The 21,708-nt window shown below is 44.4% G+C and overlaps 1 protein-coding gene across 2 annotated transcripts in view; it reads left to right on the forward strand.

The window, feature by feature from the left end:
* The window catches only part of NR1D2 (nuclear receptor subfamily 1 group D member 2), a 94,218-nt gene that overhangs the window by 38,057 nt on the left and 34,453 nt on the right, over positions 1–21,708 (forward strand). For both annotated transcript variants that reach the window (XM_033929954.1, XM_033929955.1), the window contains 2 exons: positions 7,811–8,421; positions 14,428–14,613. In XM_033929954.1, the coding sequence (XP_033785845.1) occupies positions 7,811–8,421; positions 14,428–14,613 (797 nt within the window). The remainder of the gene's footprint in view (positions 1–7,810; positions 8,422–14,427; positions 14,614–21,708) is intronic.

Genomic DNA, 21,708 nt, shown 5'->3' on the forward strand with positions numbered 1-21,708 from the left:
ATTTGAACTGTCATCTAGAGTCACTGCTTTATCGGTGCATCATCTTGCCTGGCTTCGCACCGTGGACATGAATCCAATTCTCCAAGATCACCTGGCTAACATCCAATGCCAGGGCAATGACTTGTTTGATGACTCTTATTGAGGCAGCTACCAAGCGTTTATCTGAAAATGAGAAGTCCTTTGCTTTCATCATCAAGCCAAAGCCTGCCACTACCAAAGGTTTTAGACCTGTTCTATCCTACCAGAGGCGATTTCCTCAGAAGGCAACTCCTTATTCAAGTCCGCCTCCTAAGAAACAACAACAACAGCAGCAACAACGTCGGCAAACAACTCGGACTCCTTCTGCACCCAAGGCCTCTCAGTCTTTTTGACCATCTAACACAGAGCATAACCTCAATAGTTCTGTCTCTGTCCTCTCCTCTTCCCATAGGGGGCCGTCTCCATCTCTATTACCATCGATGGGAACTCCATTACATCCGACCTCTGGGTCCTCTCCACCATCAAGGAAGGTTACTCTCTTCATTTCATCCAGATCCCTCCAGATCTTCCTCCAAGAGAGTAGCCTTCCAATCCTTCCCAGACCACCCTTCTTCAGGAAGCTCAAGCTCTGCTCTGTCTCCATGCCATCGAGAAAGTTCTCTGGAACAGCAGAGCAGGGGGGTTTTATTCCTGTTACTTCCTAGTTCCGAAAAAGATGGGGAATCTGTGACCTATTTTGGATCTCAGAGCACTCAACAAATTTCTTGTCAGAGAGAAATTTCGGATGCTGTCTCTGGCATCCTTGTATCCCCTCCTAGATCAGAACGATTGGTTATCCTAGGACAAGCAGGCAGCATATTCTCTACATGTGGGTGACGTCATCCACAGAGCCCCGATCGGAACACTCTCGCAAGCAAACTTGCTTGAAGATCTTCAAGCTTGCGAGTGTACCGCGCATGTTCGTGTGCCTTCCCACCCTAACTAGGGGGCGCGTCTCCTCAGCGTGGCCTCAGTTCTTGTTTTTCCGTGAAGCCAAGAAGCCCTGTTCTACAGCTCTGCCATTTTCCTACTTGCCTTCTCGCACCGCGGCTTTCTTTATTTTCTTTAAGTTGCTGTGCGGCGCATCTTTTTATTAAACCAAAAAATACATACAGACAAAAAAAAAACAGATTTGTTATGTTCCTGCTGGTTTTCCTCCTGCGGGCCTGGCTTGGGCTTCGGCCCTGCCGCTAGTCCTAGTTTGGCTGCGGCTGTGTTTTTCTTTCTCTCCTGGCCTCTCACCGGGCTCACTTCGTGTGAGTAGAGTGGCCAGGCCTTTTTGCTTCATTTGACTTCACCCGACTTGGCCTCGATCCCTTGTGACTTTCGTTTGCTGTGCCTCGTGAGGTACCATCCTCGGGTAAGTCTCTTCTTTCCTTCCTAGGTACGCTACCTCAGTATAGCCTCCAGCTGAGTCTCAGGCGTTCCAGGCATCGAGTGCAGTCGTGCCAGCCTCTACGAGACTTTCAAAGTGTGCCTCCTTTAATAGGGAATACTCATCCTTGAGGTTGCCCTCTATGGAGCGCACTGCTGCACCATCATTACCAGTTTCATTTGTATGGTGCCACCTTTCGGGATGGGACTTTGTGCCTCGACCTCGACTGGGGCTTCGTGCCTTGACTGAGGCTTCCCGGGACCGGTCCACTAGGTGGGTTTACACTCACGGGTGGACTAGCTTTTCTTCTTGGTGTGCTACGCCTCGCAGGGAGCTGCAATCTGCCTCCTTGTCTGTACTGGATTTCCTGCTGCACTGATCTGGGACTTGTCTCAAATCAACATCTATTCGAGTCCACCTCAGTGCCTTTGCTGCTTTTCTTCAGTTTGATATAGCCTCCCTTTGAGCCAATCATTCGGGCTCATTTGAGGTGTCTCATTTGGAAGGTTTTCTTGTTGCGCTCACGTCTGCTAGCAGGGTTAGTGAGCTGCAAGCTTTGGTTGCGGACCCACCTTTCCTTGTTTTCCATCTTGATGTGATGGTCCTCCGTTTCTCTCCTGTGTTTCTTCCCTACGGTGGGTTCGGATTTTCACCTCGACCAATATGTCGTTCTTCCTGGTTTTTTCCTGCGCCTCATTCTCATCCTGGAGAAGTGGCGCTTCTTATGCTGGGCTGTGTGCGTGCGTTGGCTTCCTACTTGCAACGCCCTCATGCTCATCGGCCTGCTCCTCATCTTTTCATATCTTTTTGCTCCCCTTAGTTGGGGCGTCCTGTTTCTAAGCAAACAATCTCCAGCGGGTTGGCTGCTTGTATCTCTTTCTGCTGCGCTCGGGCTGGTCTCCCTCTGCAGTGCCGAGTCCCGAGGCGCCTGGTCGGAGTGATGGCGGCGTCTGTTGCTTTCCTCATATCAACTCCTATTGAGGAAATCTACATGGCTGCCGCTTGGTCCTCGGTTCATATCTTCACCTCTCTCTACTGTCTGGATCCCTTTTCCAGACGGGAAGGCCAGTTTTGCCAGTCAGTTTTGCGTACTCTGTTCTCCTATATTGCCAACTCTCCCTCCATCCCTTTTTAGTTAGCTTGGAGGTCACCCACATGTAGAGAATATTCTGCCTGCTTGTCCTGGGATAAAGCACAATTACTTACCGTAACAGGTGTTATCCAGGGACAGCAGGCAGATATTGTCGCAACCCACCCACCTCCCCGAGGTTGGCTTCTTTGCTAGCTATCTGAACTGAGGCCACGCTGAGGAGACGCGCCCCCTAGTTAGGGCGGAAAGGCACACGCGCATGTGCGGTACACTCGCAAGCTTGAAGATCTTCAAGCAAGTTTGTTTGCAAGAGTGTTCCAATCAGGGCTCCGTGGATGACGTCACCCACATGTAGATAACACCTGTTACGGTAAGTAACTATGCTTTATGCTCTTTGGATCTCAAAGAGGCTTATACTCACATTCCCATTCATCCAGCCTCTTGCAAGTTCCTCAAATTTTGGGTGGGAAATCATCATTTTCAATAAAGAGTGCTACCCTTCGCCCTGGCATCATCTCCTACGGTCTTCACCAAGTGCCTAGTAGTGTTAGCAGCAGCTCTGCGAAACCATGGTCTTCAGGTTTTTCCATACCTGAAAGACTGTCTAATCAAGGATTCAACATCTCAAGGGGTTATTGTAGCAACCCAACCAACTACTTGGTTCCTCCAAATCTTGGGGTTCGAAATCAACTTCCCCAAATCCCAACTACACCCCTCTCAGACTCTACAGTTAATTGGAGCTGTACTTGATACTAAGCAACTCAGAGCATTCCTTCCTCAGCAGCGTCAGGATGCTCTCATTCAACTTTGCCACAAAGTGTCATCCCTCACTTCACTTTCAGCCAGACACATAATGGTTCTCCTAGGTCACATGAAGCTGATATGCACGGACGGGGAGAGGGACCTTGGGGTGATAGTGTCTGAAGATCTAAAGGCGAAAAAACAGTGTGACAAGGCAGTGGCTGCTGCCAGAAGGATTCTGGGCTGTATAAAGAGAGGCGTAGTCAGTAGAAGGAAGAAGGTGTTGATGCCCCTGTACAGGTCATTGGTGAGGCCCCACTTGGAGTATTGTGTTCAGTTTTGGAGACCATATCTGGCGAAAGACGTAAGAAGACTTGAGGCGGTCCAGAGGAGGGCGACGAAAATGATAGGAGGCTTGCGCCAGAAGACGTATGAGGAGAGACTGGAAGCCCTGAATATGTATACCCTAGAGGAAAGGAGAGACAGGGGAGATATGATTCAGACGTTCAAATACTTAAAGGGTATTAATGTAGAACAAAATCTTTTCCAGAGAAAGAAAAATGGTAAAACCAGAGGACATAATTTGAGGTTGAGGGGTGGTAGATTCAGGGGCAATGTTAGGAAATTCTACTTTACGGAGAGGGTAGTGGATGCCTGGAATGCGCTCCCGAGAGAGGTGGTGGAGAGTAAAACTGTGACTGAGTTCAAAGAAGCGTGGGATGAACACAGAAGATTTAGAATCAGAAAATAATATTAAATATTGAACTAAGGCCAGTTACTGGGCAGACTTGCACGGTCTGTGTCTGTGTATGGCCGTTTGGTAGAGGATGGGCAGGGGAGGGCTTCAATGGCTGGGAGGGTGTAGATGGGCTGGAGTAAGTCTTAACAGAGATTTCGGCAGGTGGAACCCAAGCATAGTACCGGGTAAAGCTTTGGATTCTTGCCCAGAAATAGCTAAGAAGAAAAAAAATATATATATTTTAAATTGAATCAGGTTGGGCAGACTGGATGGACCATTCGGGTCTTTATCTGCCATCATCTACTATGTTACTATGATCTCTACAGTTCACGTGACTTCTGCCAGACTTAACCTCAGAATTCCTCAATGGACCCTGGCATCTCAGTGGGCACAGGCTTTAGACCCACTCTCTCAGCATATTACAGTGACTCCTTCGTTGAGACAGTCTCTCCACTGGTGGATGCTCTCTTCCAATCTCTCCAGAGGTTTACTGTTTCAAACGCCTCCTCATCAGAAGGTCCTCACGACAGATTCCTCGACCTATGCTTGGGTGGCTCATTTTAATGGTCTCTGAACGCAAGGCCATTGGTCCACTAAGTCAGTGTCACATAAATCAGTTAAAACTCAGAGTGATCTTCAATGCTCTCAAGGCTTTTCAGCATCTTCTCCATGATCAAGTAGTCCTCATTCGGACAGACAATCAAGTCGCCATGTACTGCGTCAACAAGCAGGGGGACACAGGATCTCTCCCTCTCTGCCAGGAATCTCAAAAGGTGTGGAGCTGGGCAATTCTTCACAACGCCTTTCTAACAACAATCTATATTCAAGGAGAGAAAAACTGTCTGGCAGACAAATTGAATCATCTTCTGCAACCTCATGAATGGACACTCAATTCCTCGCCTCTCTGTTCCATTTTTTCTCAGTGGGGGGACTCCTCAGATAGATCTATTTGCGTCTCCTCACAACAACAAACTGCCTCAATTCTGCTCCAGGATATACTCTCCTCATCGCCTCGAGACAGATGTTTTTCTTCTGGAATGGACGAATCAGTTTCTATATACATTTCCTCCCATTCTCAAGACACTCGTCAAATATAAACCTGCCACCATGATTCTGATAGTTCCTTGGTGGCCCAGACAACCGTGGTTCTCCCTTCTGCTTCAACTCAGCAACAGGGAGCCACTACTTCTACCAGTGTTTCCCTCTCTGCTTACACAGAGTCAGGGGTCTCTACTTAATCCCAACCTGCAGTCTCTACACCTGACCTAAGTGCCACTCTACAGTTTTCTCAATCTGTCAAGGACATTTTAGAAGCTTCCAGGAAGCCTACCACTAGACAATGTTACAACCAGAAATACACTAGATTTTCTGCTTGGTGCACTATTCATCACAAGGAGCCTCAGTCACCTCCTTGTCTTCAGTTTTGGATTACCTGTTGCATTTGTCTCAGTCAGGCCTCAAATCCACATCTTTTCAAGTTCATCTCAGTGCAATTGCTGCTTTCCATTAGCCTATAGAAGGGAAACCCCTTTCTACTCATCCTGTGGTTTCCAGATTTATGAAAGGACTTTTCAATGTCAAGCCACCTCTCAAACTGCCTCCAGTGGTTTGGGATCTCAGTGTTGTTCTTGCTCAATTGATGAAGCCTCCCTTTGAACCAATGGCTACAGCTCATCTCAAATATCTCACTTGGAAAGTGGTTTTTCTCATTGCTCTCATGTCTGCTCGCAGAGTCAGTAAGCTACAAGCTTTAGTAGCGGACCCACCTTTCACAGTATTCCATCATGACAAGGTGGTCCTCCGTACTCATCCTAAATTCTTACCTAAAGTGGTTTCAGAATTTCATCTCAACCAATCCATTGTACTTCCAGTGATTTTTCCAAAGCCTCATTCTCATCCTGGAGAAACAGTTGTTCATACTCTGTACTGTAAGCGTGCTTTGGCTTTCTACTTGCAACATAGTAAGCCACACAGATTTGCTCCTCAAATTTTTGTCTCCTTCGATCCAAACAAGTTGGGACATCCAATTTCCAAGCGCACCATCTCCAACTGGATGGCTGCTTGCATCTCTTTCTCCTATGCTCAGGCTGGACTGCATCTAAAGGGTCAAGTCACAGCCCATAAAGTCAGAGCCATCAGTAACTTTCCTTAGATCTACTCCTATTGAGGAAATCTGCAAAGCTGCCACTTGGTCCTCAGTTCGTACTTTCACCTCTCATTATTGTCTGGATTCTTTTTCCAGACGGGATGGCCATTTTGGCCAGGCAGTTTTACAAAATTTATTCTCTTAAATTGCCAACACTCCCACCATCCCATTTTGGTTAGCTTGGAGGTCACCCACATGTGAGAATATGCTTCTGCTTGTCCTGGGATAAAGCACAGTTACTTACCATAACAGGTGTTATCCAGGGACAGCAGGCAGCTATTCTCACAACCCACTCACCTCTCCTGGTTGGCTTCTTAGCTAGCTATCTGAACTGAGGAGACGCTGAGGAGACGCACGCCCTACATCAGACTGGAAGGCACTCGCGCATGCGCAGTGTGGCAGTTGCAAACTTTCTTAAAATTTTACAAGCAAGTCTGCTTGCAAGGCTGTCCACATCCGGGCTCTGGGATGACGTCACCCATATGTGAGAATATCTGCCTGCTATCCCTGGATAACAACTGTTACAGTAAGTAACTGTGCTTTCTAATCTACACCAAGTAAGGTAGGGAGGAAAACAACTGAGAGTGCTGGATGGGTCATTGATTTTTATATTTTTATCAACTAGAGATTTATTTGGTTAACTTGAAGAGTTTAATCAGATAAATCTTCTAAAGTTTTACAAATTTGGGCCTGCAGATTGGTTAAACCTATCATGTTCTTCAAATTAACTGGTTAAGTATTGCAAGGGTCAGAGGTGATTTTGGGGAGTGCAAATATATGGTTAGTTCTGGTTGAAAAAATAGCTGTCCTAAACCTATTTGGATAAAGCTGTCTGTTTAACTGAAATGTGGGTTTTCAAAACACCCTAACTGGAATTTCTTTCTAAATATCTGGATAAAGATAACTTGCCAAGTTATTGTTAATCAGCTAATTGGTGTCTAAATGTTGACCTTCTGTATTTCTAGCCCTGTTCGCTGCATCTGTCCCAAGGAGGTTAATTATTTTTGTTAGTGTTGGCCTCTACCACTTCTACTGTGAAGCTGTCCCAGGCATTGTCTTCCTTTTTAATTCTTAAAATCCCATGCCCCCTTTTTTTATATTAGCTTTTTTATATTGTCTTCCTTTTTAATTCTTAAAAACCCACGGCCCCCTTTTTTATATTAGCTTGAAACAATCCAGAGAGTTACCAAAACTACTGGGATCGTTTCTTGTACATCCAGCCACTCCCTGATTAATGTAAGGGTTCTAACCATTGTCACTCTGTTTAACTTAAACCAGATTTCTTGGAAGCCTGATATAGCTGTACTACCAGTTTCTGCACACTAATTTGCATTCTTTCTCTTTTCAATCCCCTAAAGATAAACTGGGTTCATCAGGTCCATGAAGTTAGCACAGTGTTTGCTGCAGTTGATCTGATAGAGCAGACACTTGAGGTCTCCTCTCCTATATGAATTAGTTTTGTCAACAGACTTGTAATTTTGGATTTTATATTTTTTTCTGAAAATCAAATACAGGTAGCTGGGTTTATTATGCCTAAGCTGTCATGTTTTCTTTTTTCGTAGACGACAAAAAGCACCAAGGACCAGCAATAAATTTCATTTGAATGTCCCTAATCTGGATGGTCCTTGGTGCTTTTTTGTTGTCTATTTCATGTGATGTACTTTGGTCCTGTTCTACATATTTGTTTTCTTTCCTCACCAGCTGTTCGCTTTGGCCGCATACCAAAACGTGAAAAACAGAGGATGCTTCTGGAGATGCAGGCTGCCATGAATACAATGATGAGTAGCCAGTTCAGTGACCACATACCAGACAGTGAGCCCCCACAACATCAGCCTCTTCAGGAACTACTAGGGCTCCAAGAGACAGAAAACTACAAGGTTCCTACCCCACCACCACCACCTTCTCTCAATCCTCCATCCTCTGACAGTGCCAAAGAAGATGTCCTTGGTACCTTGACCAGAGCTCAGAGGGACACCTTTATGTACAACCAGGAACCATCTGACCCCCCAGCTGCACAGTCACAGAGTGAGGAACAATGTGCAAGGGGCACAGAGCACCAGTATCATGCCACTGGCTGTGGGCCCAGCACACTCGGTGGCAACCAGCATCCTAGCAGCACGATTCAGCAGCATCTTGCTGGGCAATGTAAAGGATATCTGAATGGGAACACTGTGCTTCCCACAAACCACCACAGTGAGAACTTTCACAGTGGCTATATACGCAGAACGTGTGGAAGAAGCCTGATCAATGTTATGTTGCCAAATAAGACCATAAGTACCTGCTCACAAGGCACGGGAGGGAGAATGCATCTGGTACAGTGACACTATTTTTACTGCTTCATGTTAATTAGAAAAAGCTTTTCCTGGTTTTCAGGGAGAGAATTTGCCCGGACTGTGTTTCTCAACCCTCTGCTGGAGGCACATGTAATCAATTGAATTTTTAGGAGACTATAATGAATATGCATGGTCTCCTAAAAATGCAACTAATAGTCGGAAGTTCGTAAAATGGAGACTGCCTGTAAACACACATGTGAAGGGCAATTCTATAATGATGTGCATATATTTAGGTGCTTAGAAGGTGCCTATATGGCTCTTACTTTATAAAGAAAAGTAGGTGCTTACTTTCCTGTATGACCTTGGTCTTCACTCATAGTCCTCAAGGGCTACCAATGGGTCAAGTTTTCAGGATACTCCTAATGAATATACATAAGCAAGATATGCATGCCTACTACCTCCCCTAAATGCAAATCCTCTCTCTCATGCACTCCCAGAGTTTATAAAATACTAGCATAACAGATAAAATACATGGTACTGAAGGGAATAGACTTAGTAGATAAGGACAGATTGTTCACCCTCTCCAAGGTAGGGATAACAAGAGGGCACTCTCTAAAGTTGAAAGGGGATAGATTCCATACAAACGTAAGGAAGTTCTTCTTCACCCAGAGAGTGGTAGAAAACTGGAACGCTCTTCCGGAGTCTGTCATACGGAAAAAACACCCTTCAGGGTTTCAAGACAAAGTTGGGCAAGTTCCTGCTGAACCAGAACGTATGCAGGTAAGGCTAGTCTCAGTTAGGGCACTGGTCTTTGACCTAAGGGCTGCCGCGTGAGCGGACTGCTGGGCACGATGGACCACTGATCTGTCCCAGCAGTGGCAATTCTTATGTTCTTATGCCTAGTAAATAGGTGTAAACACTTTACACCAGCCATAGAGTTGATACAAATGCTCACATCTGAATTGCTAAAATAAATGGGTAAATTTATAGTAATCTGTAATTTATGTATATAGATGTCTATTCCACCTGTGCTCTGTCCATCTTCAAACTATGCACCACCATAGAAACAGAAACATGATGGCAGATAAAGGCCAAATGGCCCATCCAGTCTGTCCATCTGCAGTAACCATTATCTCTTACTCTCTTTCAGAGATCCCACATACATATCCCATACACCTATCCCACACCTTCTTGAATTCAGACACAGCCTCTGTCTCAACCACTTCTTCTGGGATACTGTTCCATGCATCTATCACCTTTCTGTAAAAAAGTATTTCCTTAGATTACTCCTGAACCTATCATCTCTTAACTTCATCCTATGCCCTCTCATTCCAGAGCTTCCTTTCAAATGAAAGAGACTCCACTCATGCGTATTTACGTCACATAGGTATTTAAACGTCTCTAACATATTTCCCCTCTCCTGCCTTTCCTCTAGTCTAAAGTAAACATATTGAGATCTTTAAGTCTGTCCCCATACGCCTTATGACAAAGACCACGGACCATTTTAGTAGTCTTCCTCTGGACTGACTCCATCCTTTTTATATCTTTTTGAAGGTCTCCAGAATTATACACAATATTCTAAATGAGGTCTCACCAGAGTCTTATACAGGGGCATCAATACCTCCTTTTTTCCTACTGGTCATACCACTCCTTGTGCACCCTAGCATCCTTCTAGCTTTCACCATCACCTTTTCAACCTGTTTGGACACCTTAAGATCATAGTAACATAGTAGATGACGGCAGATAAAGACCCGAATGGTCCATCCAGTCTGCCCAACCTGATTCAATTTAAATTTTTAAATTTTTTTCTTCTTAGCTATTTCTGGGCAAGAATCCATCCAAAGCTTTACCCTGTACTGTGCTTGGGTTCCAACTGCCGAAATCTGTTAAGACTTACTCCAGCCCATCAACACCCTCCCAGCCATTGAAGCCCTCCCCAGCCCATCCTCCACCAAACGGCCATATACAGACACAGACTGTGCAAGTCTGCCCAGTACTGGCCTTAGTTCAATATTTAATATTATTTTCTGATTCTAAATCCTCTGTGTTCATCCCACGCTTCTTTGAACTCAGTCACAGTTTTACTCACCATCACCTCTCTCGGGAGCGCATTCCAGGCATCCACTACCCTCTCCGTAAAGTAGAATTTCCTAACATTGTTCCTGAATCTACCACCCCTCAACCTCAAATTATGTCCTCTGTTTTTACCATTTTCCTTTCTCTGGAAAAGATTTTGTTCTATGTTAATACCCTTCAAGTATTTGAACGTCTGAATCATATCTCCCCTGTCTCTCCTTTTCTCTAGGGTATACATATTCAGGGCTTCCAGTCTCTCCTCATACGTCTTCTGGCGCAAGCCTCCTATCATTTTCGTCGCCCTCCTCTGGCCCGCCTCAAGTCTTCTTGCGTCCTTTGCCAGATACAGTCTCCAAAACTGAACACAATACTCCAAGTGGGGCCTTATCAATGACCTGTACAGGGGCATCAACACCTTCTTCCTTCTACTGGGTACGCCTCTCTTTATAGAGCCCAGGATCCTTCTGGCAGCAGCCACTGCCTTGTCACACTGTTTTTTCGCCTTTAGATCTTTGGACACTATCACCCCAAGGTCCCTCTCCCCGTCCGTGCATATTAGCTTCTCTCCTCCCAGCATATACGGTTCCTTCCTATTATTAATCCCCAAATGCATTACTCTGCATTTCTTTGCATTGAATTTTAGTTGCCAGGCATTAGACCAATCTTCTAACTTTTGCAGATCCTTTTTCATATTTTCCACTCCCTCTTCGGTGTCTACTCTGTTACAAATCTTGGTATCATCTGCAAAAAGGCACACTTTTCCTTCTAACCCTTCAGCAATGTCACTCACAAACATATTGAACAGGATTGGTCTCAGCACCGAACCCTGAGGGACTCCACTACTCACCTTTCCTTCCTTCGAGCGACTTCCATTAACCACCACCCTCTGGTGTCTGTCCGACAGCCAGTTTCTGACCCAGTTCACCACTTTGGGTCCTAACTTCAGCCCTTCAACTTTGTTCAACAGCCTCCTATGAGGAACTGTATCAAAGGCTTTGCTGAAATCAAAGTAAATTACATCTAGCATATGTCCTCGATCCAACTCTCTGGTCACCAAATCAAAAAATTCAATAAGGTTCGTTTGGCACGATTTACCTTTTGTAAAGCCATGTTGCCTCGGATCCTGTAACCCATTAGATTCAAGGAAGTACGCTATCCTTTCTTTCAGCAACACTTCCATTATTTTTCCAACAACTGAAGTGAGGCTCACCGGCCTGTAGTTTCCTGCTTCATCCCTGTGACCACTTTTATGAATAGAGACCACATCCGCTCTCCTCCAATCCTCAGGAATCACTCCCGTCTCCAGAAATTTGTTGAACAAGTCTTTAATAGGACTCGCCAGAACCTCTCTGAGTTCCCTTAGTATCCTGGGATGGATCCCGTCTGGTCCCATTGCTTTGTCCACCTTCAGTTTTTCAAGTTGCTCATAAACACTCTCCTCCGTGAATGGCGCAGAATCTACTCCATTTTCTCGTGTAACTTTGCCAGACAATCTCAGTCCTTCTCCAGGATTTTCTTCTGTGAACACAGAACAGAAGTATTTGTTTAGCACATTTGCTTTCTCCTCATCACTCTCCACATCATCACATACAATCACACCAAAGTCCCGCTCTTTGTCGTGCACATAGGTTTTTCACCCTGTACCAGTCCTTTGGGTTTTTGCAGCCCAAATGCATGAACCATTTCTTAGCATTAAATTTTAGATGCCAAATTTCAGACCATTCTTCAAGCTTTACTTAAGTCTTTCTTCATGTTGTTCACACCATCCAGGGTTTCTACTCTATTGCAGATTTTGGTATCATTTGCCAAGAGGCAAATCTTACTTGACAGCCCTTCAGCAATATCGCTTATAAAAATGTTAAAAAGAACAGGCCCGAGAACAGAACCTTGAGGCACACCACTGGTAACATCCCTTTCATCAGAGCGATCTCCATTGATCACTACCCTCTGTCGCTTCCACTCAACCAGTTCTTGACCCAGCTTGTCACTTTGGGGCCCATCTCAAGGGCACTCTGTTTATTTATTAGATGTTTATGTGGAACACTATCAAAGGCTTTTCTAAAATCTAAATACACCACATCTAGTGCACTTCTTCTACCCAATTCTCTGGTCACCCAGTCAAAGAAATTGATCAGATTTGTCTAACAAGAACTACCTCTAGTGAATCCGTGTTGCCTCTGATCCTGTAATCGACCGGACTCCACAGACTTCACCAATCTCTGTTTTTTAAAACGTTTCCATTAATTTGCTTACTACAGAAGTCAGTCTTACAGGTCAGTCTTACTTCCACTTTTGTGTAGAGGGACCACATCCGCCCTTTTCCAGTTCTCCGGTACCACTCCCGACTCTAGAGAAGCAGTGAAAAAGTCAGTCAGTGGAGCCACTAGAACTTCCCTAAGTTCCTTCAGCACCCTCGGATGTACATCATCCGACCCCATCGCTTTGTCTGCCTTTAATTTAGCTAGCTCCTCACGAACATAACCCTCTGAAAATCATTCAGGGTCTGCCAGTCCTCTACCACCCGGTGTAGGTGCTTTTCTGTGGAATAGCATGTAACCAGAATATTGGTATTTACATGCATTATGTGCACACATGCATATATATATCAGTATTTTGGTCATTTAAACAGATCTTTATGCACAAGCATTGAGGCATTGGTATATATATAAAAAAAAGATTGATTTACGGTACATGTGTTCTGAAGGATTTAGCAAGGATGTGGGATTTTACTTTTTTAGGGCCAGGCATACAATACCAATACTTTTTTTTCCCTTAGAAACAGACTAGGATATGCTCTTTTTATTGTTTCTGGCCCTCGATATCTTCTCCAGCCAGTGCAAGGTATACTACTTCAGACATAAACATAGAAACATAGAATATGACGGCAGAAAAGGGCCGACGGCCCAACAAGTCAGTCAATGGAGCTAGCTAAATTAAAGGCAGACAAAGCGATGGGGGTCGGATGATGTACATCCGAGGGTGCTGAAGGAACTTAGAGACGTTCTAGTGGCTCCACTGACTGATTCTTCAGGCTGCAGCAAACTGTCTTTCAAAACGGAAAGGGTTTCAGTACTAGGTTAAATGTTTGCTTATTCTATTTTTGTCACTGACCCTCCCTTAACTTTTTAAAAAAGTTTGTAGCAACCCTGATGTAGTGAAATTTAATATGTTTGAGCATAAAACCAAAATCAAGGCGACAAAGTAGGAAGAAATACAGATATCTATTTGCTTAGATAGCAGCAGAGACACATGATTTGCTTTCAAAAGTCATTTAGGAACTTCAGTGTAATGAAATACAGTAGAATAGAGATGAAAGTCAACATCCAACTGCTGTTTATTTTCTGTGGCCATATGTAAGTTTTCTGACCATTTTTTGTAGCTCTAGGTCAGGCTGTGTCCTAGTGCTTGATATGTAAATATGTATCTGTACGTGGCTACCTGACGTTTCTTGTGGCTGGTGTCCTCTCTGGAATTTGCTATCCCAAGAGGTCTGTTTCCTGATGGCATGCTGCCTTGTAGGCTTCTCACTTCACTGCTCTTTGGCTGTCTTGAAGGAGCTCACAGTATTGTCTTTTATTCAGATATACTTCTCAGATTCTTTTATAGTTAATGATCTTGTCTTAGTCCAAAAGTTTAAAACTGGGGGACAAAGTACAGAGCCTGAAAGCTGAGGTTTAAGCTGTGAAAAATATAGGCAGAGCATACTAGTACATTATGAATATGAGAACTAGCTTTCAAAAATAATTTAAGAATTTTAATATATATATAGAAATCATGCTGGATACAGATTTTCCTCTGGAGAAAGGTATGTTTGTTTTTACCACGATTCCAGTAACTTGCTTTCTGTAGATAGTGATGATTTTTAATTCTGTGCATTTTCAGTTCTCACATCTTTCTTGTGTTTGAGTTTGTGAATGACTAATGCAGTGTGTGATGCTTACAGTGTTTATGCTCTTGGCCTGTTACCAGGTGTGCCCCATGAGCCTGTCTCCTTACATGGACCCCAGCAAATCAGGGCAGCAGATCTGGGAAGAGTTTTCTATGAGTTTCACGCCGGCAGTGAAAGAAGTAGTTGAGTTTGCGAAGCGTGTTCCAGGATTCAAAGAGCTCTCGCAACATGACCAGGTCAATCTGTTGAAGGCTGGTACCTTTGAGGTGAGTTTTGCAAAGAGTTGCTAGGTTTCACATCTTCAGAGCACATCAAGGGGGCTATTTACTAAGCAGCATTAGCTGATTAATGCAAGAATTACCACAAGCTTACAGTTAATGCAGACATTTAGGGGGGGATTTTATATATGGTACTGAATGTTAGGTACTACTTGTGGTGCAGAAAATCATTCTAACGGATGCAAGATGTAGACACAGGATAAATGTCAAATCCACACAAAAATACGCTTGTACACCCATTTATAGTATAACACCTACGTGTTTCTGTATGGATTTGCAAAGAGGACATGGCCACGGGAGAGGCACAGGTGGATTAGGGGCATTCCCTTAAAACAGGGGTGTCAAAGTCCCTACTTGAGGGCCGCAATCCAGTTGGGTTTTCAGGATTTCCCCAATGAACATGCATGAGATCTATTTGTATGCACTGCTTTCATTGTATGCTAATAGATCTCATGCATATTCATTGGGGAAATCCTGAAAACCTGACTGGATTGCGGCCCTCAAGGAGGGACTTTGACACCCCTGCCTTAAAATGTGCACAGTGTTATAAAATAGTGCATATCTGCTCCCAATTTGCATGTCAGTTTTTACACTGGTTTTAGTTGTGTAATTCCTCATGCCAAAAGTTGGGTGCAGATCCCAAAACTAATCTATAAAGGGTGCTGATCCTGGAACACCTGGTTATAGAATATTGTTCATTACCAATTTTTTTCTGACATCGAATATTGAGCACCATTTACTGAATCCAGCTCTTAATTGTTAGCCCAAATTAATTCCTACATTAAACAGCTAACATGGAAAACACCGTTTTGGAGTGGGGAATCGGTGAGGCCTGCACCTTCAGGGGGACACAGGGTAATCACTCTGCTCTGCCCACCCCTTCCCCTCACTAGAGGACACAGCAGAGGTGAACTGGGAGATCGCTAGGGCAGCTCCTCGCCATCTGAGCTGAACCCGACCCGACCTCAGCCCAGGACTTTGGAAGGACCCGGCATGGGAAATTGGGGGCACCGCAATACTTGTTTAGGTGGTGCATCACCTAAGGTGCAATCCAAAGGCACGCTTCTGTGTGCAGTGAATTTATAACAGCGACCTATAAACCAAAACATTCAACGTCGCTAAGAATCTAGAGCTATCAATACAGCTCAGCTCACACAGAAACTCCTCAACTGTAAATAAAATGAATTGTCTCTGCCTGCTAATAATCTTTCTATTTAGCCTTACTAACTTAGAGGATGCCCAACATATGACAAACAATACTATCCCAATTCGCTGGACCAAACATAGAAGACCCAAACAGTGGATAAACTCCCCACACACAAGATAACTCCTAATTGATATTCTGCCCCCTATTTCCAATCAAATACCCACCTTAAGTAATGCCACAAAGAATAAAAAGAAATACAAAACTCACAACATAACTGGATTACTGCAACTCCCTCTATGTGGGTATAAACTCCACACTCCTGAACAAACTACAGATGATACAAAACACAGCGATCAGACTAATAGTCAAACTCAAAAAATTTGACTCCATCTCACCTTACTATAAGAACTTACACTGGCAACTCGTATAACCTCAAACTATCATGTATAATGTTTTAAATTCTATTTCCAAAAACAGCAGAGCCACTTATAAACTTATTCGTTAATTGCTGGCCAACGTCTACCAGAAAACTGAAATCGCTTTAACTACTCATCCCATCTTCCAAATGCATATTCGACTTGCTTTTCACTTATCTTGGTACCAAGACCTGGAACAACCTCCCGACTGACGTTAGGATGGAAACATTCTATAACAGATTCCAAATAAAAATTACAAACTCTCTTCTTTGAGAACATGCACACTATAGACAATTCAATATACCTATTATTACTAAATCTCATACTTAACTGAAGTGTTGTTATACTAGTACAGTCATGGAACCTCAATTTCTCCTTTCTTCATTACTCCAGTCAAAACTTGGTTCTCTTCAAATTGCTATAATATAATAAGCACATAAGCAATGCCTCTGCCGGGTCAGACCTGAGGTCCATCGTGCCCAGCAGTCCGCTCACGCGGCGGCCCAACAGGTCCAGAACCTGCGTAATAATCCTCTATCTATACCCCTCTATCCCCTTTTCCAACAGGAAATTGTCCAATCCTTTCTTAAACCCCAGTACCTTACTCTGCCCTATTACATCCTCTGGAAGCGCATTCCAGGTGTCCACCACCCGCTGAGTAAAGAAAAACTTCCTAGCATTTGTTTTGAATCTATCCCCTTCTAATTTTTCCGAATGCCCTCTTGTTCTTTTATGTTTTGAAAGTTTGAAGAACCTGTCTCTCTCCACTTTCTCTATGCCCTTCATGATCTTGTAGGTCTCTATCATGTCTCCTCTGAGTCTCCGCTTTTCCAGGGAGAAGAGCTCCAGCTTCTCCAATCTTTCAGTGTATGAAAGGTTTTCCATGCCCTTAATCATTCGTGTCGCTCTCCTCTGGACCCTCTCAATTATTGCCATATCCTTCTTAAGATGCGGTGACCAATACTGAACACAGTACTCCAGGTGCGGGCGCACCATTGCCCGATACAACGGCAGGATGACTTCTTTTGTTCTGGTCGTAATACCATTTTTAATAATACCCAACATTCTGTTTGCCTTCTTCACGGCTGCTGCGCATTGCGCCGTTGACTTCATTGTTGTATCCACCAGTACACCCAAATCTCTTTCAAGGTTACTTCCCTCTAATACTGTAGCTTATATATTCTATAATCCCTTATATTGTAAGTTGATTTGAACCTAATTGGCATAGTGCAAATCAGAAATACTGGTCATTGTTACAAATGCAGAGTTACAAGTTAAAGTAGGTTGTCATTGGCACATCATTATGTCCCAGGAGTTGCATTGCACAGTTTAGAAATGGGTTTTTACAATTACATTTCAGTTACTTCAGGGTTAGCTCCCTGTCTTGGTATAGAAATGCTTTTAAAAGTTTTCTGAATCTGAGATAGTGATCACAAGATTGTAGTGTAAATGGTAGTTGGTTCTATAATTTTGCTAATTGATATTGGATGAATAAGGTAATTTGCCTGGTAGACTTTATATTATTGAATGATGGGAATTTTAATTGGAAAAGGATTTCTGTTGGAATATCGGTTGGAGGCGCCCTGGAGTAGGATGGCCAACTCTGTTAGGTAGCAGGAGGAGTTGCCTGTCAGGATTTTAAAGGCAATGATGCCTAATTTAAACTTGATCCTTGCGGTTATGGGCAGCCATATAGTAGGGCTATAGGTGTTCTGATTTCCATTTTGAACTAGTTGTAGATGTGATAGCAGCGTTTTAAAGCAAAGAACTAGTGTTCCATTACAATAGTCTAATTGAGATAGGATCAGGGATTGCACTAAGATTCGGAAAGCCTCTGTTTCGAAGTATTTTCTGATGGATCTTAGTTTTCTCATCACAAGGAAAGATTGTTTTATTATTGATTGTACTGGCTCTTCTTGGATAATGGGGATAGGGACTTGTATACCACTTTTTTGTAGATACACAGCCACATTCAAAGCGGTTTACATATAAGTATAGGTGTTTATCAATTTCTGCTTCTAAGATTCAGGATTGTAGTTCTAGTGGAAAGTCTGAGTTATCTACTGTAAGACCCGTTCTGGAATTTCGAGTTTACTCCCAGCAGCGTCTACTGTGAACTATCAAGACTCAAAGTGAACAAAGCCATGGGACCGGACAATCTACACCCCAGGGTGCTTAGAGAGCTGTGTGATGTCCTGGAAAAGCCGTTATCCGTGCTCTTCAATCTTTCCTTGAGTACGGGGAGAGTCCCCTTGGACTGGAAAACAGCCAATGTAATCCCATTCCACAAAAAGGGCTGCAGGACACAGACCGGTGAGTCTCACATCCATAGTGAGTAAACTCATGGGAACACTAATTAAGTATAAATTAGATACGATCCTGGACGAGAAAAATCTATGGGATCCCCGCCAACATGGATTTACCAAGGGCAGGTCCTGCCAATCCAATCTAATTAGTTTCTTTGACTGGATAACAAGGAAACTGGATGTGGGGGAGTCCCTAGACGTTGTGTACTTGGACTTTAGTAAAGCTTTTGATAGCATCCCACACCGCAGACTATTGAGCAAGATGAAATCAGTGGGACTGGGAGAAACATTAACTGCATGGGTCAATGATTGGCTAAACGGTAGACTTCAGAGAGTGGTGGTGAACGGTACCCCTTCAGAAACGTCAGAGGTGATCAGTGGAGTGCCGCAGGGCTCGGTCTTGGGCCCGGTCCTCTTCAACATATTTGTAGGAGATCTGACTCAGGGGCTTCAGGGTAAAATCACATTATTCGCCGATGACGCCAAACTATGCAACATAGTAAGTAAGAGCGCTTTGCCAGACAATATGACACAGGACCTACTTCTATTGGAACATTGGTCCTCGACTTGGCAGCTAAGCTTCAATGCTAAAAAATGTAAGGTCATGCACCTTGGCAGCAGGAATCCGTGCAGAACTTACACACTAAATGGTGAGACCTTAGATAGGACCAAGGCAGAACGTGATTTGGGGGTGATCATTAGTGAAGACATGAAGACTGCCAATCAAGTGGAGAAGGCTTCATCAAAGGCAAGACAAATGATGGGTTGTATCCGTAGAAGTTTTATTAGCCGGAAGCCCGAAGTTATAATGCCGTTGTACAGATCCATGGTGAGGCCTCCTCTGGAATATTGTGTACAATTCTGGAGGCCACATTACCAAAAAGATGTGCTGAGAGTTGAGTCGGTTCAACGAATGGCCACCAGGATGGTCTCGGGACTCAAAGATCTCCCGTATGAGGAAAGGCTGAATAAATTGCAGCTATACTCACTCGAGGAATGTAGAGAGACATTTAAATATATCACGGGCCGTATTGAGGTGGAGGATGAAATTTTCTTTCTTAAAGGTCCCTCGGCCACAAGAGGGCATCCGCTGAAAATCAGGGGTGGGAAATTTCATGGCGACACCAGGAAGTTCTTCTTCACCGAAAGGGTGGTTGATCATTGGAATGAACTTCCACTTCAGGTGATTGAGGCCAGCAGCGTGCCAGATTTTAAAAGGAAATGGGATACACATGTGGGATCTCTAGGGGGGTAAAATCAAGGGGGGTGGCTCATTAGAGTGGGCAGACTTGATGGGCTATGGCCCTTTTCTGCCATAATCTTCTATGTTTCTATGTAGTATGGGTCAGTTGACGGTTCTAGCGAAAGGAATTTGGTTTTGTTCTTATTTAGTTTGAGGTCACAGAAGATGAAACTGCTTACCTTCTCTCTTCCTCCAAACTCACCACCTGTTTCTCTGATCCGATTCCTACCCGCCTACTCGGATCCATCACTCCCATCTGTCACATCCTCAACCTTTCACTCTCCACTGCTACAGTTCCTGATGTCTTCAAACATGCTGTAGTTACACCCCTCCTCAAAAAGCCCTCATCAGACCCTACATCCCCATCCAACTATCGCCCTATCTCCCTCCTCTCCTTCCTATCCAAACTACTCGAACGTGCTGTTCACCGCCGTTGCCTGGACTTCCTTTCTTCTCATAATATTCTTGATCCACTTCAATCGGGCTTTCGCCCTCTCCACTCTACAGAAACTGCCCTTGCTAAAGTCACTAACAACCTGTTCCTGGCCAGATCCAATGGACTCTACTCTATCCTCATTCTTCTTAATCTGTCTGCTGCCTTCGATACTGTTGATCGCCACCTCCTTCTCGACATGTTGTCCTGACTGGGATTCCAGGGTTCTGTTCTCTCCTGGTTTTCTTCCTATCTTTCCCATCGTACATTCAGTGTATATTATGGTGGATCCTCCGCCACTGCCTCCTCTATTGATGTACCCCAAGGCCCTGTCCTGGGCACTCTCCTCTTTTCTGTATATACCCGCTTTCTTGGTGCACTGATCTCCTTTCATGGTTTTCAATATCACATCTGTGCTGATGACTCTCAGATCTACCTCTCCACACCAGATAGCTCTACAGGAGTTCAGGCCCGAATCTCAGCCTGCCTGTCTGACATTGACACTTGGATGTCTCACCGCCATCTCAAACTGAATATGGCTAAAAATGAACTTCTTATCTTTCCACCTAAACTCACCTACCCTCTCTCACCATTCTCTGTTCTTTAGCAACCAGACTGGCATAGGTTAATCTTACAAGCGGGTTATAGCTCATCATGACCAGCAGATGGAGACTGAGACAAAACTTTGGAACTGTACATGTCATGTGACCCCTCCCTAATTACTTCAGTCTTCTCTCAGTCTCCAGCAGGTGTGGTGAGCTGTACCCATCTCCCTTGGTAGGGCTGTTGGAATTTATTTAGGACTTTTTGTCGCCGTACTGAGCTTGGGTGGACCCTGTTTGGGTCAAACCTGTAGGGTGGCGAGCTGCGTCCTTCCCCCCCCCCTTTCCTCCACCTCCCCAACATTTTTCTAGAGGTGCCTCAACAGTAAGTCTTATCCCCTGGTGATAAAGCATACTGTTTAGAGAGCCAAATGGAGTCCTGTGAAAAAAAAATCCTGAGGTAATGCCGGTCTGAAAGGTTGCTTTCCTTTTAAATATGCTGTAAATTACTGTATTTTTCAATTGACTGGCACGTCTTGCTAGGTCACGTATGGACCAATTGAGCACTTCTCAGGGGAAGAAGTGCACAATTTGGTCCAGGCGCGAGGCACTTGCAGCCTGCCTGAAAACAGCTGTTTGAGCCAGTGCGGTGGAGGAACCTCATCGGCAGCAGGTGCCAGTGTCCAGGGTTCCCCACCACTAGTGCCTCGCGAGCCGGCAGCAGTTTGCAGGGAAGCCCGGTCTTCCCTTCCTACGGAGGGATTTCCTCAGCCGCCGCCAATGCGGCTGGGGATTTCCTATCGGCTGTTTTTTCTCTCAGCTGATGCCAGCTTTTGCCTGCTTTAGCGGCTGGGACAAATTCAGCCTTCTCAGCTGCTACAGGCCCTGGAGGGGTTATTTTTGGCACGTTTTTTGCCGTTTTTCCTCAGATAGCCCCTCCATCTTGTATTTAGCCTCAGGTGCCTTCTCTCTGTTTTGACATAACAGGGACAGGTT

This window comes from Geotrypetes seraphini, chromosome 2 (assembly GCF_902459505.1).
Source record: "Geotrypetes seraphini chromosome 2, aGeoSer1.1, whole genome shotgun sequence".
NCBI lineage: Eukaryota > Metazoa > Chordata > Amphibia > Gymnophiona > Dermophiidae > Geotrypetes > Geotrypetes seraphini.